Raw genomic sequence first — 15294 nt, forward strand, 5'->3', positions numbered from 1 at the left:
AGATGTTCATCGAAAGGTACAAACTCAGTTTAAAATGATTAAGTTCTGGGGATCTAATGTACTGCATGATGACTACCGTTAATAATATTGTATTATATACGTGGAAGTTGCTAAGAGAGTAGATCTTAAATGTTCTCATCACACACACAAAAGTTAATTATGTGGCTGATGGCTGTGCTAACTAACCTACTGTAGTAATCATTTTGCAATATGTATGTGTATCAAATCATTGTGTTGTATCTCTTAAACTTATATCTCAATAAAGCCAAAAAAATTCAGTTGGTAAGGAAGGATAGTTGGTGGGAGATTTGAATAAAATAAGATAGGACAGGGGTGCCTGGGTGGCTGAGTTGTTGAGCGTCTGCCTACGGCTCAGGTCATGATCCCAGGGTCCTGGGATCGAGCCCCGCATCGGGCTCCCTGCTCCGCGGGAAGCCTGCTTCTCCCTCTCCCACTCCCCTGCTTGTGTTCCCTCTCTCGCTGTGTCTCTCTCTGTCAAATAAATAAATAAATAAATCTTAAAAAAAAAAAATTAATAAAATAAGATAGGACACAAATTGAAAGCTGTCAAATCTGGGTGAAGTATATACATGGATTTCACTATTATTCTAAGTTTGCGTATATTTGAAATTTTTTATTAAAAATGTTAATAAATAAATAAATCAGAACACAAAAACCAAAAATCTCCTGACAAAAGCTCTTTAAAATTTTCTAATTTGGGTACCAATGTTCCCTTACTTTTAAATTTGTTTTAATAAAAATAAGGCAGAAATCATGAAGACAAGAATAACATTCTACTGAGAACTGTAAAGAATAAAATAATTTGAAAGTGACCTCATCATCCACAAAACTTGCTGAGCCAAGCTTTGGACAAAGTCTTATCTGATGTTGAAATTCATGCTCTTAACCACTTTGCCACATACTACGGGTGATTCTTCAATCGTTAAAATCAATAGCATTTTGTTAACATTCATTTTCTTCCCATCTCATCTCTTTCCTCCCCATGTCCATATCCATCCTCTCTACTGACCTGACGTTTTGACACTGTGCTTGCTCCGCATTCTGCTTTAGCCCAACCTTCTGGGCCTTCCCAGGCCTTTTTCCAGGCCTCTCCTGGCCCTAACTGGAAGGCATCTGCGGCTTTTAGTCTACTTGCTTCTCATTCCCTAAGAACTGAAAGCCTCCAGGCCAGGCAGGTAACAGGAAGCAGTGATGGGAGGGCCCATGAAGCCCTTCCAGGGCAGCCACTCCTCAGCCTCAGGTCAACAGATCTGATGCTTCCAGGGAGCCAGAAATCTAGAATTTGTGTGAGGATCTCCTCATTATTTAAAAATAGGCAGCAAATTTGAAAATTTTTAAAACACCATGAGGAAAAAAAAAAAGTCTTCAGGCCAGTCTTGGCCACAGGCTTCTGATCTGGGACCTGCATCCATAACCTTTCCCTTATTAATGAACATCTTCACCCATGCATGCTGCAGCTTCCCCTCGGGCCCCAGCTGCACTCCCAACTTCCACACTCCCTGTCACCTCTGGACATTTTCATCTGAATACTCAGCTGACACCTCAAACTCAAAATTGAATTCATTTTCCCATTAGGAAACCTCTCTTCTATCAGACTTCCTTATTTTAATGGAACCACTTCTCTTCCTTTCAGTGAGATTCAGAAACTCAGCCATTAACTTAAACACATGCTTACTGAGAACCCATAATGTACCAGATACTGTGCTAAACAACACAGGATTGACAAGGCACATTCTCTGACCTTGAGAAGCTCACAGTCTAGCGGAAGAGATATGGAATAGAAAGAGAATGACAACACAATGTGATAAATACTCTAGAAGATGTATATTCAGAGGCCTGAGCCAATACAGAGACAAGATCAATCAAGGCATCACAGAATTCATTAGTTCATTAATTCATTCAGCCAATATTTGTTGGATTCCTAAGGTACTCTAAGCCCTGGGGTTGAAGGCACAAATAAAGTATTGGAGATACAGCTTTGAAAAATATAGAAGATTTTTGGGGTCACGCAATGAGCCGGGGAGGCTGGTGAAGAATAAGTAGGCAAATAAGATCATTCCGGCTAGGGACAGAACTCTCCAGGCCGTCATGAAGAAGTCTGCAGTGTGTCCCCTGTGCAGCGATCCGGCTGAGGGGCCCATTGGGGTCTGCACCAAAGAGAGGAGGCACTTCTCTCTAATTACAGCAAAGGCACTACACACCCTCTCAGTGGCCCTGAATCTTACAAGAAGGTGAAACCTAGTGATGTGGAGACTATTCTAGATGAGGTGGTCAGGGAAGGTCTTGGCACTGAGATCCAAATGACAAGATCATCTAAAGGGAGAGTCTTCAGAGCAGAAAACACTCAACGGAACAGCTCTGAGGCAGAAACAAACTTGGTGAGCGTGAGAACAGAGAACGAAGCTGGTGGCAGAGGGCCTGGCAAACCAGAGGTGTGGGTGTGTGCAGAGACATCGCATTCTGAAGGTGTCTGGGGGTTGGCGGGGTGGGTGTGAGTGTTAGGAAACGAATTAGAAAGAGACGATTCCATCTAGATGGTGGAGGGGTGATAATAAGCCAATGAAGAGCCAAAGGGGGAAAAGGAGATTGTACGATCAGAGATGTTTTGTTTTGTTTTTGTTTTAGGGAGGAAACTGGGAAGCATAAAGAGAATAAGGAGGGAAGATAAATAGACAAGAGAGGTGGCTGAAGTTAGAACTGCAGCACTGGGTGTCTAATTGGATATCGTGTGTGAGAAAAAGGAAAAATGGAAAGACTACCAGTGATGCTCCTCTCCGTCAGTCACACCTTCCGTCCCCCAGGTCTGCCACTGTCTTCTTTCACTTGTCTCTCAGTCCCCCGCTTCCTTTCCATCTGCGAGCCCCTGCCTGGTGTCCACAGACAGGAGCGCTGTGCATTCCACGATACTCGTCATGCTGTCACTCAGAGCTCCGTTCTTGCATCCTGTCTCATCACTCCACTTAGACTGTCAGCTGCTTGAAGACAGGCACCCTGTCTTACTTATCTTTGCATGAATTGAACAGAAAATTCCTCCCAGTTGAAGGAAAAAGAGAATCAATGAGAATCAATGAGTAAAAAGGAACCACATACTAAGGTATAGTAGGGTGGCTTATAACATCATTTCATAAAACATTCACACACACACACACACACACATTATTCAAGGCCTACTTACTCACAAACTGCACCTCATCTTCATACAGACTTAGCTGTAAATACATGTAAGGCCACTCTGACATTTATTGGGTACATTTTTCTTACACCAAGTACACCTGGTAATAATGCTCAAGAAATATAAAAACCTACTCCCAAATAATCACAGAAATAAATGAAGTGGCCAAGTAAAGAGATAGATGAACAAGCCGAAGGGCAAAGTTCTCGGGGTCTCATGCAGGGTTAGACTATGGCATTCACCCCCCTTGGCCCCCTGGCTCTCAGGACCAGCCTGGAGCCCTCTCATGTCACCTCCCATCACTGAGCGTTCACTGGGGCACACAAATCATGAGGGATTTATGAGAAGAAGCAAATTACCCCAGAGAAGAGAAGCTTATCTTACGCAGTCATCTCTTCTGAAAGAAAAATAATTTCTACCTCCTTTGGCCAACACCACTCATCTCCAGCTATGGTTGGTTACATGGACAGTCTGTAAAGTTCCAACCATTCTGTTTCTTACTTGGGCACAAAATTGCAAAGTACATGTGGAAAAGATATAGCAATCATGAAGTACAACATTTCAACATTTTCATGTGCATTTCTAGTTTGCGCTTTAGCTTCAATAAAAATTTCTTTATACAAAAGGATCATTGGGTGGAAGAGAAACGGAGTGCAGAGGGAGACACTGTAACTGAACCTGATCTCCACCCATTGCTATAGCACATGTGGCCAGGACGTCCTAGAGACGTTCCTTAAAACAAGCAGTCCTGGGGCGCCGGGGTGGCTCAGGTCATGATCCCAGGGTCCTGGAATCGAGTCCCACATCGGGCTCTGTGCTCAGTGGGGAGTCTGCTTCTCCCTCTCCCTCTGCCATGCTCTCTTTCTCTATCTCTCAAATAAATAAATAAAATCTTAAAAAAAAAAGAATAACAAGCAGTCCTGAATGTGGCAAGCAAGGCCAACATGGTGCCCACACAAATGGGTAGGAGACCAGAAAGCAAGAGGCTTTCTGTACATCTTGCTTATTGTACAATTAACAGAGAGCATGGGACAACAAGAGTCACATTACCTGTGTTCTTAATAAGAAATAACAAAGGGGCTATTCTGTGAAGTATTTATAATGTAGTGGAGAGATATTCCACAGTGTTGAGGATTACACCAGTAACTGAAGTCTCTCCTAGGGAGTGAGCCAAAGTGGAAAGCCAGGCCTCAGAGCATGGGGATGTTCACCTGCTCATAGTGTTACATGTTCGGTGAATGAGTGTGGCCTTGGTGATGGCTCCATAGATTGAATCACTGCAAGATCCTGTTATTAAGAGAATCACAACTTGTCTCTTCTGGACTCCTGTCAGTTGTATTTACCTATAAACCGAATGCTGCCTTGGCGTAGACCGCCGCTCAGAGGACAAACAAACCTGGCTGCTTAGACTAGGAATACCACCCCTTATCTTCCCAAGGCTCTGGCCTTCTTAGGAATGAATTTGGGTTGTAGCCTCTCCAGGGGGTAAAGGCGTTGGGTAGCCCTCAGAACCGTGGCTGCTAATAATCCTGACTATCCTCATTCACCTTAAGTTTGATAGTGGGCCAGGGGAAAACTAATTATTCTCCTACAGAGTGATAATCGTAAGGCCCTGGGCAGATGTTACCTACACAGAAATCGCAGACATCTCTTTCTGGGGTGTTCTAGGGGAGGGCCACAGTCAGAAGTGACATGGCTGCCACCAAATGAGTAACCCCAAGAGCCCCACCTTGACAGCCTAATGGCACACTCCCAGGGCTGCACCCTGAGCCAGACAGCTGTGCCTTCAGTTTTCTCTCACCCAGGAAGCTTCTGAAAATGCGAGAGAGTGGGGGTGACCTTATGACACGAATACCTCAGAGTATCTCTTATCTTATATTTTGAGTAAATAATGGGAAAACTTCACTACTTTATTATTAAAAATAGATTTCTCATGATACACCTCTCACGGGAAGTGATAGCCCAGGTCTGAGACCAAAGAGGGGCTTCTACTCAAGACGGGTGTGGGAAGCAGGAGGAAGTAACCACACGTCTGCCACTCTACCCCTGCGGCCCAGGGCAGAGCAGGCCATCCACACCCCATCAGCTAAGTATTTGTTGCCCAAGAGCCCAGAGGAAGAAGACTGAGGAAGGGCCCAACAGGGAAAGGGACCCTCCACCTTGCTGCTCCGTGTGGCTTGCTTACCAGCAAGATCAGCAAAATTGGCACCACCTGGAGGCTGGTTAAAAATGCACGCTCTTGGGTCTCACCCCGTTCCTGCTGCATCCGCCTGTATTTTAGCAAGTTCCTCCACTGATTCATGTACACCTTGAAGTTGGAGAAGCACTGCCCCCGTGAACTGACAAATTACAAATTAGTCTCCACTCAGACATCTGTCCCTACGACTACAATATCCTCATGTCAATCGGTTTTCCCGCCAGCATCAAACAGAGCAGGGCAATGTACAACAGATCAGCAGCGGGGTGAGTCTGCAAACCTTGCCACGACGCAGGCTTTCACAGAATTAATAAACACGATCTCGGAGACCGACTCAAGTCACACACACAAAGCAAGCAAGGGAATGGCACACTGAGACCCCTTTACCTTGCAAAGGGGAGCTCAGCTACAAAGACAGGGACATTCCTTCAAAGAGAATGATTTGAATATCAAAGAATTAGGACAGTCCCTTGGGAAAAATGACGAGGCTCATGAATACCTTTGCAAAACTGACCCACTTTATGATTGTGCGACGAAAGTAGAACATACAACTTTGTTGAGAAACTGTGCTCACAAAAAACATCAACACTTCATTCCACCTTCAGTCATTCTACGATTTCCATCATTCTATTTTCATGCTAACCTAAACTGTATTCTGTGAGATAAACTACACTCTCAGAAGTTCTAGTTCCATTTTTTAAGACAAATCTGATCACAGCTTGTTGTCACTATTTCACATGACGCCAGGGCCTCGTTTTAGGTGCACTCCTGGTACGTGGACTTTACCCAGGCCAGTCTCCCTCCAACATTAAGGCCCGCTGACCTCTCCTGTCACTGTTACATACTCCTTTTTCTTTTTCCCATAGGGGGCTTGTTTTGGGTACTTATGCCCAAGGTGCCATGGCTGATACCAATTACCGCACAGCTCAGCGAAGCTTTCTTGTTTCCTGGTTGGATGTTTCAGTGCATTTCGAGGCCACAGAAAAGGGGTCCCCTGTGGGGTTGTCACTCCAGAGGCAGATTGATTCTGTAGTTACCTTATCGACCATGAGGAAGTTGGGCAGCGTCTCTCCATTTTCACAGGTGACATCACCAACCTCTCTGACAGCTCGAGGCAGGATCTCTCGTACCTCCTGGGCAATCATCCCTAGACCCAAACACTCCAACTCGTTTAGTCAGGAAAACAGCTTTCTGGAGAAAATCCTCCCAGGCCTACATCAAAATGGACTGCTGACAGCCTCCCGGGACATCTTTGCAAATAGATGCTTATTACCCCTTTTCAGCTTTTGCTTTGATCTAAGATATGTTTGAAGCAAAGAAGGAATTTTGAGCCCATAATCACTATAGGCTTAAAAGCAGGGGTGTCATTTTCCTCACTTTTCCTTGAGACTCTGGGCCGAATGTTGGGAGGAGTGGGCAAATACCTTAGAATCCCTGTGTATAGAAGTAAGAGTGGGACATTAGCTGGATTTCCTCTTTTCCTGCAGGAGGATTTGCCACCTAAATGGCCCCTGTTTCTTTAGGATTCCTGGGTGGGGGCATCAACACCTCTTTGCCCCTTCTCTGAACTAGACCCACCTACTCTGCCACCTCCCCTCTCCCAGGGGCCCAGTGCTGCCCCTCTTACAGTTGGAGCTGCCATCCACCCCTGAGCCCGCATTGCATGAGCAAGATGGTTCCCATGAAAAGAAACTACGTATTCAAAATATTCCACCAGGACCATGGGGGTGCAGGAGTTGGGGGGAGGGTGTCGAGTAAAGATGACACAGACATTTCTCTGACCTTTCCCACTCGAGTGAGTGTGGATTTCACAGAGAAAATCAGTGCCATAGCACACAACCTCCAGATAAAGAGGGAGTTAAACTTTTAAGAGTTGACAACACAAAATTAAAAAGGGAATTTGTGTGCATACCTGTTTGATGGGAAGTGTTTATTCCCATTGAAGACGCGAATTCAGGTTTGTAGTCATACTCAACGATCCTCATTTGGGCTATTCGTCTTAGCTGTTCATTTGTGTCAACCTAATTTAATGAAAGAAGAGCAGATTTCAGCCACTTAGATGATTTCCTATTCAAATCAATGCCCAAAGGGACCTAGAGAAATTAGGAGCGTTGACAATGGGACTGTTCTTTCCTCTTGCCCAAACTATTTTAAGAGAAATTTATGTTTTTCTCCTCGGAGAAACCCAAGCTTCAAGGTCCATATCAGTGACTTCCATTCACGGACAAATTGAGACAGAGTTTTTATATCTAAATTACAGAGTGAAAGCTCCCTCATTCACTACTCTTGCCCTTCTTTTCTCTCCTCTGAGAGGCAAACTCTCCTTCTGAGAATGGAGACTGATCGCTTTGGAGAGAAACAATTGCTATTCATGAGTGCAAGGGATCATTTCCAAATGAACATACGGTATAAACACCAAATAAATATAGGCCAACCTTGTATTTACAAATTGAAAAGGTTTAGTAAAAGTAAAAAAACCTTTAAAGAATGGAAATATCCTATATCATTGAATTCCTTTTGGACACCTTGCTGGAGAAAATTTCCTCAAGTGGCAGGTAGCAAAGGCCTCCTAGGATCCAGACTTTCCTCTCCTACAGATGGCTTCTCCCCCAAACCACTCTGGTCAGTGATGGTATGCTTCTCTGAGTTCACTGCTCTCATAGGTTACTAAAGGTATTCCCAGCTCTCACTGCAAATTCCTCAAAATAATGTCACCAGGTCCCAGCAAAATGACAACAAAGACAATAGAGTGAATTTTTCCTAAAGCCAAATGGGTATGATTCAAAGAATTCTCTTTTGAGGTTTTTTGTTGTTGTTGTTGTTGTTGTTGTTTTTTAATGAATTCATGGTACTAGCAGAACCTATTTTTTAAATGACCTTATTCTATAAGTAAAATGCTAGCAGCCCTTTTTCTTTTAGGATATAACGATTACAAAACCAGTAGTCTCTTGGCAATTAAAATTATACTGCCTGGACATTCATCCATGTGTTAGAGTAACCAAAAGTGCTTCATTTTTCTTGTTATATGAAAACCCCTGACACGGCCCTCAACTCCTCCCTTGACCCACTCTGTTGGGTGAGTGGGAAAGCTCCTCCATCATTAAAAGCTCCCTGTCCTTCACTAGTTTGGCTGATTGTAAAAGGTGGTGGCTTGACACTTAACTGGCTAAATGGGAAAAATTTACTTTAGGTTCTTCTTGGGAAGTATGATTTTGAGCTCACTGTTATTTTGATACCTGCTATTATCAAAAGCTTGGTTCAATTCATTCATTCATTATTTTATTCAACTAACATCTACCAATCACCTTCAACATACAGTGCACTACACTACGTGTTGTCACTTTAAAAAATGATGACCTTTTAAAAGTTTGTGCTCTACTAATTGTGAGACCTGAAACCATAAAGCTCCTAGAAGAGAACATAGGTAGTAATTTCTCTGACATCAGCCATAGCAACATTTTCCTAGATATGTCTCCTACGGCAAGGGAAACAAAAGCAAAAATAAACTATTGGGACTATATCAAAATATAAAGCTTTAGGACAGCAAAAGAAACCATCAACAAAACAAAAAGGCAACCTACTAAATGGGAGAAGATATTTGCAAATGATATATCTGATAAGGGATTAATATCCAAAATATATAGAGAAGTTATACAAATGAACACCAAAAAAACAAATAATCTGATTAAAAATGGGCAGAGGACCTGAATAGACATTTTCCCGAAGAAGATATCTGGATAGCCAACAGACACATGAAAAGACACTCAATGTCACTAATCAACAGGGAAATGGAAATCAAAACCACAGTGACATATCACCTTACTGAATGGCTAGAATCAAGAAGACAAGAAATAGCAAGTGTCGGTGCAAATGTGGAGAAAAGAGAATCCTCATGCACTGTTCGTGGGACTATAAATTGGTACAGCCATCGTGAAAAACAATATGGAGTTTCCTCAAGAAGTTAAAAATAGAAATACCGTATGATCCAATAATTCCACTACTGGGTACTCAAAGAAAATGAAAACACTAATTCAAAAAGATATATGCACCCTATACTTATTGTAGCATTATTTACAAAAGCCAAGATATAGAAGCAACCAAGTGTTCAACCACATAGATGAAGGGATAAAGAAGATGTAGTATATTCATACAATGGAATGTTACTCAGCCATTAAAAATGGTGAGACGTTGCTTTTTGTGACAACATGGATGGACCTAGAGGGTATCAGGCTAAATGAAATAAGTCAGACAGAGAAAGATAAATACCATATGATTTTACTTATATGTGTAATCCAAAAAACAAAAGAAATGAATAAACAAACAAAAAGCAGAGTCAAGCCTATAAATACAGAGAACAAACGGATGGTGGCCAGAGGGGAGGAGGTGGGGGATGGGCAAAATGGGTGAAGGGAAGTGGGAGATACAGGCTTCCAGTTACGAAATGAAGTCATGGGAAGAAAAGGTGCGGCATAGGAAATATAGTCAGTGGAGCTGTAACAGCATTGGACGGTGACTACACTTGTGATGGACACAGCATAAGCTAGAGAGTTACCGAATCACTATGTTGCGCACCTGAGACTAATGTAACATTGTGTGTTAACTGTACTCAAATAAGAAATAAATAAGCAAAATAAAAATTAAGAAATTTTAAAAATAAAATAAAAATAAATAAATTCATAGGTTTTCTGATTGTCTTGACCTTGTGTCATACTTTTTCTATGGGATTACACATTCCAAGTTTCCTAAAATTTAGACTTATTAAATGAACATTACTAAAAAATGTTTGTCGTCTAGATAGGAAGGCAGACTCATCACATATGATTCCATTACAATGTGAGAAATGCAGAGTGATAACGGAATTATGAATAGAGAATTATGGCAGCCCCAAGGAGGTCCCTAAAATATTCCTAGGGGAGCATAAAGGAAGGCTTCCTAGAAATGGTGAAGCCCCACGGAGATCTTGGCTTATTTTGGTTCTCAAACAAACTCTGGCTCTTTTCACCCTGGCCTTTGGCTCAGGGCATTTTCCGTGCCTCAAAAGCTCTTCCTTCTCACTCCTACCTTCTCCTGCCGCAACGTAAACATCCCTTCACCAGGGAAGCACTTCTCGACTTCCAACACTAGGAAGGGTCCCTTTGCCTTATGTGCTAATGGGAGCTGTTATTTTCCTCCATAGCGACCATCAAAGTTATCACCAGGATACTAGCTGTGTCACCTTTATTACCCGTCTTCCCTATAGGATACTACCCCATGAGGGCGGAGACATATTTAAGGCCATGGTTTTCTGTTCACCACCATATTACCAGTTTCCAGTATAATTCCTTGCATGTAGTTGATGCTCAACTAACATTTGTTAAATAAACTAATAATTTGATAAATAAATCTAATAAAAATGAATTTAAGATAGGACTTAGCCAGGGAAAGAGGCAAGGTAGGGAGAAGGGATGGAAAGGGTGAGACCAAGACAGGGATGCTGGGCAGAAAGAATACCATGAGTGGAGTCCCAAGGGACTAAGTCCCCTGAATGATGTCTGCACAACCAGAGCAGAGGTGGGCATTACTACACTGTAAAGATTAAGGTCAGAGCAGGGAGGGCCTTGCAGGCCATGCTAGGAAGGAGCAGTCACACATCTAACACTGTGAGCTCCTTCATCCATTCAACAAATATTTATTTATTTTTAAAGATCTTATTTATTTATTTATTTGAATGAGAGAGTGTGTGTGTGCAGGGGGAGGGCCAGAGGGGCCTGGGAGAGGGACAAGTCATTCACCAAATACTTAACGAACAGCTACTGTGTGCCAGATGTGTTATCCCAGGCATTGGAGATTCAGTGAGTATTTCCGACTTGGAGTTTTAATTTTTTAAAAAGTTCTATTTTTGAGGGTAAGACCCATAGCCAGTTCATCTCAGGACCTCTGCAGTGCCTAGCCGTGTGCCTGATCTGTAACCGCACCCAAACCCTTCAATGGAAGAAGCTGGAATGAGAGAATGAAGGTAGTAAAATGGCCCGACAGTTCCTGACACTAACAAAAGGGAAGACAGGGGGGTCAGTCAGGAGCCAGCCTGGACTGGCCTTGCACCAGCCAGGCCCTACTCAGTTCCCCACTCCCCACACCCAGGGGGTCCTGTGCCTGCTTCACCTACTCTTCATTCTCCCCTTGGTTCCTGCATGAGCCTTCACGGGGGACCTTTGCTGCCAACAGAAAGCAGACGAGGCTGTGCCCTCACTCAGGCTGTCCAGGCCACATAGAGGGAACATGACCCCGGGTGACTAAGCTGACTCCTTTAACACATCTTCCCTAAAGACATATTGCTGGACAGAGTGATGGAGTTCTACAGTATTATTATCATTGTGCTTCAGATAGATTTTTGGCTGAAGAAAACTTTGAGGGTTGGTTTGGGGATCGAAACACCTTCTATAACAACGTTTCTGTAAGAAAATGCTCTTCTGGTTTCTAATGCAGGGTTGTAGACTTTCCCAAGCTAAATATCAGCGGCTGTACTGCACGTTCCCAATACATACTCTTGGCCTAGGGAAAGCCCTCGAGGCAAGGGCTGTGCCTTCTCGGAATCCTCCCCCAGGAACCAAACACTGGTCAGCACTTAACACCACACCTTGCTCATCAACGTGCATTGAGCAAGAAGCTAAAGCTGAATTCAGGTGTCTGATCTGATCTTGTGCATGACAGTTTTGGAAAGTTTTGACCCTGATGCAAACGGCCGTCATTTGATTTGGTATGATCTGACACGCAGACAGTTTCTCTCTCTCTAAAAGTCAAAAGCACAATATCTAGGACTGGGATTGGGAAATGTATGTGAGAACTTTCTAGCCCTAAGAGTTCCCATCTGGCAGTAGGTCACAGCTCTTCTAACACGAACCACAGCTTTGCAATCAGCATAAAAGTCTACAATTACAACCATTCTTTGGAATCCACTCAGCAAAGGAGGACATTCTTTGGCCGGTTTAGAAAAACCAGTGCACATTTGCACTGGGTAAGGAATGCAGTCCGGAAGAATGGCCAATGATTTACAGATTACGTCTCCTATTAACTAACAAAGACTAAGTAAAGGAGGTTCAAAAACACAATTCTGCCACAGCCTCAAACATGCTTATAGGAGAAGCAGGGTGCATGAGAAGGTGGGGAAACGGTAGAAGCAGTGAATGAGAAACAGAATTAAACAGTGGAGGAGCTAGAACTGAGCGTGGTCTGGCTAAGGGATAAGCATCTTAATCCTCATCTCTTAGGTCTTCACAGCAGTTGTGACTTTCCAAGATGATTCTTATCTCAATGGGTTAAAAACTATAAAAGACTTGGTAGGATCGAGCAGAGAGGCACCTTTTCCACCTTCTAGATGAAGGCAGTGGGTTTGGGCGGAGTTGTCTTATCTAGGGCCATGTTGCTGGGATAAGCCCAAAGTGGAGAAGCACCTCCTGATTTCCAGGCCTGATTTCTGATTTCCACTCGACGACTAACTCTCCACAGACAGGAGAAGGCCTTGGCCTGGAGCCTTAGGCGATGGGATTGACCTAGCTGGAGGGAAGAGGGAGAGGAGGTGCTCCTCTAACTGCTCCTCAGAGAAAGATGATGAGTGGGAAGATGACGGCTGGCAGGGGGTCTGGGAGGAAGAGGCTGGGAGGCTCAGGAGAAATATGGGCAGGACCCGGACTGAGACAGCGCCTGGAAGATGAACAGGGAGAGGGATGTCTGGAGATGGCGAAGGAAAAGGCAAGCTCCAGCAGCTGACGATGCGTGCAAGGAAGGGCAGTGGCCCGTGGCCGGTAACTCAGAGATTTTCTGCTTGTGAAGCCAGCGCCGTGCTGTCATTGCCCACCGTTCCTGTCAGGTAAATCCACTCTCCTGGGTAGGAAACACATTACAGTCTCAGCAGAGATGTCTGTCGGCTCCCACACTCACAACTGTTAAGCACTGGGTTTGTCTTACACCAACAGGAGACATGTAGAGATGCCCTTTGCAAGGCGTGTCAGCGTCCAGGAGCACCCAGCACACCTGACTCAGGTGTCAGAGGAGGTGCCCAAGGCCTGCTCCATGCTCACCTCCTGGATGTTCTGCTTTGCCCGGCTGTCAGAGGGATGCATAATGGTCCCCATCACTTTCATGTTGCCACAGACGACCAGGGCTTCATCCGGGGCATCTGTATTTATTCCCACTCGACTATGACAAACAACGGATTCTGGAACTTGCCCTCGCTGCCATAATGCATCACTGTCATTTTCAAACTGCCCAGGGTTAGAGGCCTGGAAAAAAATACATAAATATGTTACAATTAAAGTTATAGTAGCAGGAATAGATGATTGCTTTATTCCTCAGAGCAAAGGAAGACAGAATGTCATCTAAGTCTTTCACCTGAGAATCAGATGGGACATTCTGACATATCCAAATAACTGTGGCCCCAGGCTGAGCCAGGAGGGCTCCCCTAACTGCTCTGCTCCCCATGAGCAGGAGCTCAGTGTGCAATGGTTTGGGACGTCCGGGCTCTATGGCAACTATCTGGAAATGAGAATGTGTCAGTTACACTGGGTGGATGATAAGGAAGAAGGAAAATCAAAATGACCTTTTTTTCAGGGATAAGAGTAATGATTTAAAACCAGAACCTTACATCAGAAGACATTCTAAGCTTACGAAAGCCCAGATACATAAAAATGCTTTGCATTTAGCTAGCCCTTTTAGAGTTTCAAAACACTTTAGTGTTTGTGATTTCACATGCAATTGACAAGCAAACGACAGCACAAATATATTTAATACACCTCAACTATTCCCTAAACACAGATGACACTGAAGGAAGAATAACAACAGCTACATTTGTTGTGAGCTAGTCCACTCCCCCATTCTAGGAGATATGTACTATTAGCCTCATTTTATAGATATCCAGAAGCCTTCAAAAGGATAAACAAATTGCCCAAGGCCACAAACTAGTAAATTCTGGAGCTGGACTTACACTTCCTTTAATGATTAAATAATGATTCTAACTTTTCCTATTAAAAGTAACCCTGGCCGGGGGTGCCTAGGTGGCTCAGTCGGTTAAGCGTCTGCCTTCAGCTCAGATCATGATCCCAGGGTCCTCATATTGAGCCCCAAGTCTGGCTCCCTGCTCAACAGGGAGTCTGCTTCTCTCTCTCTCTCCATCTGTCCCTCCCCCTGCTTATGCTTGCTCTCTCTCAAATAAATAAATTAAAAAAAAAAGGAACCCTGGCCAAATGCAGTCTTCAAACAGAACCCAAGTGAAATTATGAGAACCAGACAAAGTTCTGGAGATTTTACTCTTAAATAAAATTCTTTGCTGAAGAATTTTTCACTCTACTGTCTTCCCTCCTCCCCACCTCCTGTGGCTGAATATATTTCCAAATATCTTTAAGTAAGGATCTCTGAATCCCTCCAAATCCTCACAACAAAATTAATTTGTTTTTAAAATTATGACCTATTGTTCTAAATCTGATTTTTGTGTGTTTGAGGCAAGTTGTCACAAATTCAGACAAACAGTTTAGACCCTGATCATCCAAAAAGTCAACACATAATGCAGTGTCTTCGCTCTCTGCCTTTCTGGGCAGTGCAGGAGACATTGCAAACTCAGGACCTGAATATGCATAGATTATTTCTGGAGAATACTCAAGACAGCAATAACAATGGCTTCTTCAAGGACAGGAACTGAGAGATGCAGAAACTGGGCTGGCAAGGAGATTCACTGCTCAACATACATGCTCTTGGTATTGTTTGAATGTTTTTTACCATAAGTATGTGCTACCCAGTTAAAAATAATAATTTAAAAAAACCCGCAAAATTTAGTTCTTAGCTTGGGTTCAGTGAAAGAACTTTTAGCTATCTTCAACTTTTTCATTCTCGCCTGTTTGAACCCTGAGCTGCTTAGAAGACTCAACCATTGACA

The 15294-nt window shown here is 43.5% G+C and overlaps 1 protein-coding gene across 1 annotated transcript in view; it reads right to left on the bottom strand.

Annotated features, from left to right (window-relative positions):
* MYRFL (myelin regulatory factor like) overlaps nt 1-15294 on the bottom strand; it is a 123147-nt gene that overhangs the window by 27993 nt on the left and 79860 nt on the right. The window contains exons 13-15 of the mRNA XM_035002139.1: nt 13448-13648; nt 7303-7411; nt 6428-6537 (exon numbers count right to left, since the gene is read on the bottom strand). Coding sequence (XP_034858030.1) covers nt 6428-6537; nt 7303-7411; nt 13448-13648 — 420 coding nt within the window. The remainder of the gene's footprint in view (nt 1-6427; nt 6538-7302; nt 7412-13447; nt 13649-15294) is intronic.

This window comes from Mirounga leonina, unplaced genomic scaffold (assembly GCF_011800145.1).
Source record: "Mirounga leonina isolate KUSES-001 unplaced genomic scaffold, KU_Mleo_1.0 Mir_126, whole genome shotgun sequence".
Lineage (NCBI taxonomy): Eukaryota > Metazoa > Chordata > Mammalia > Carnivora > Phocidae > Mirounga > Mirounga leonina.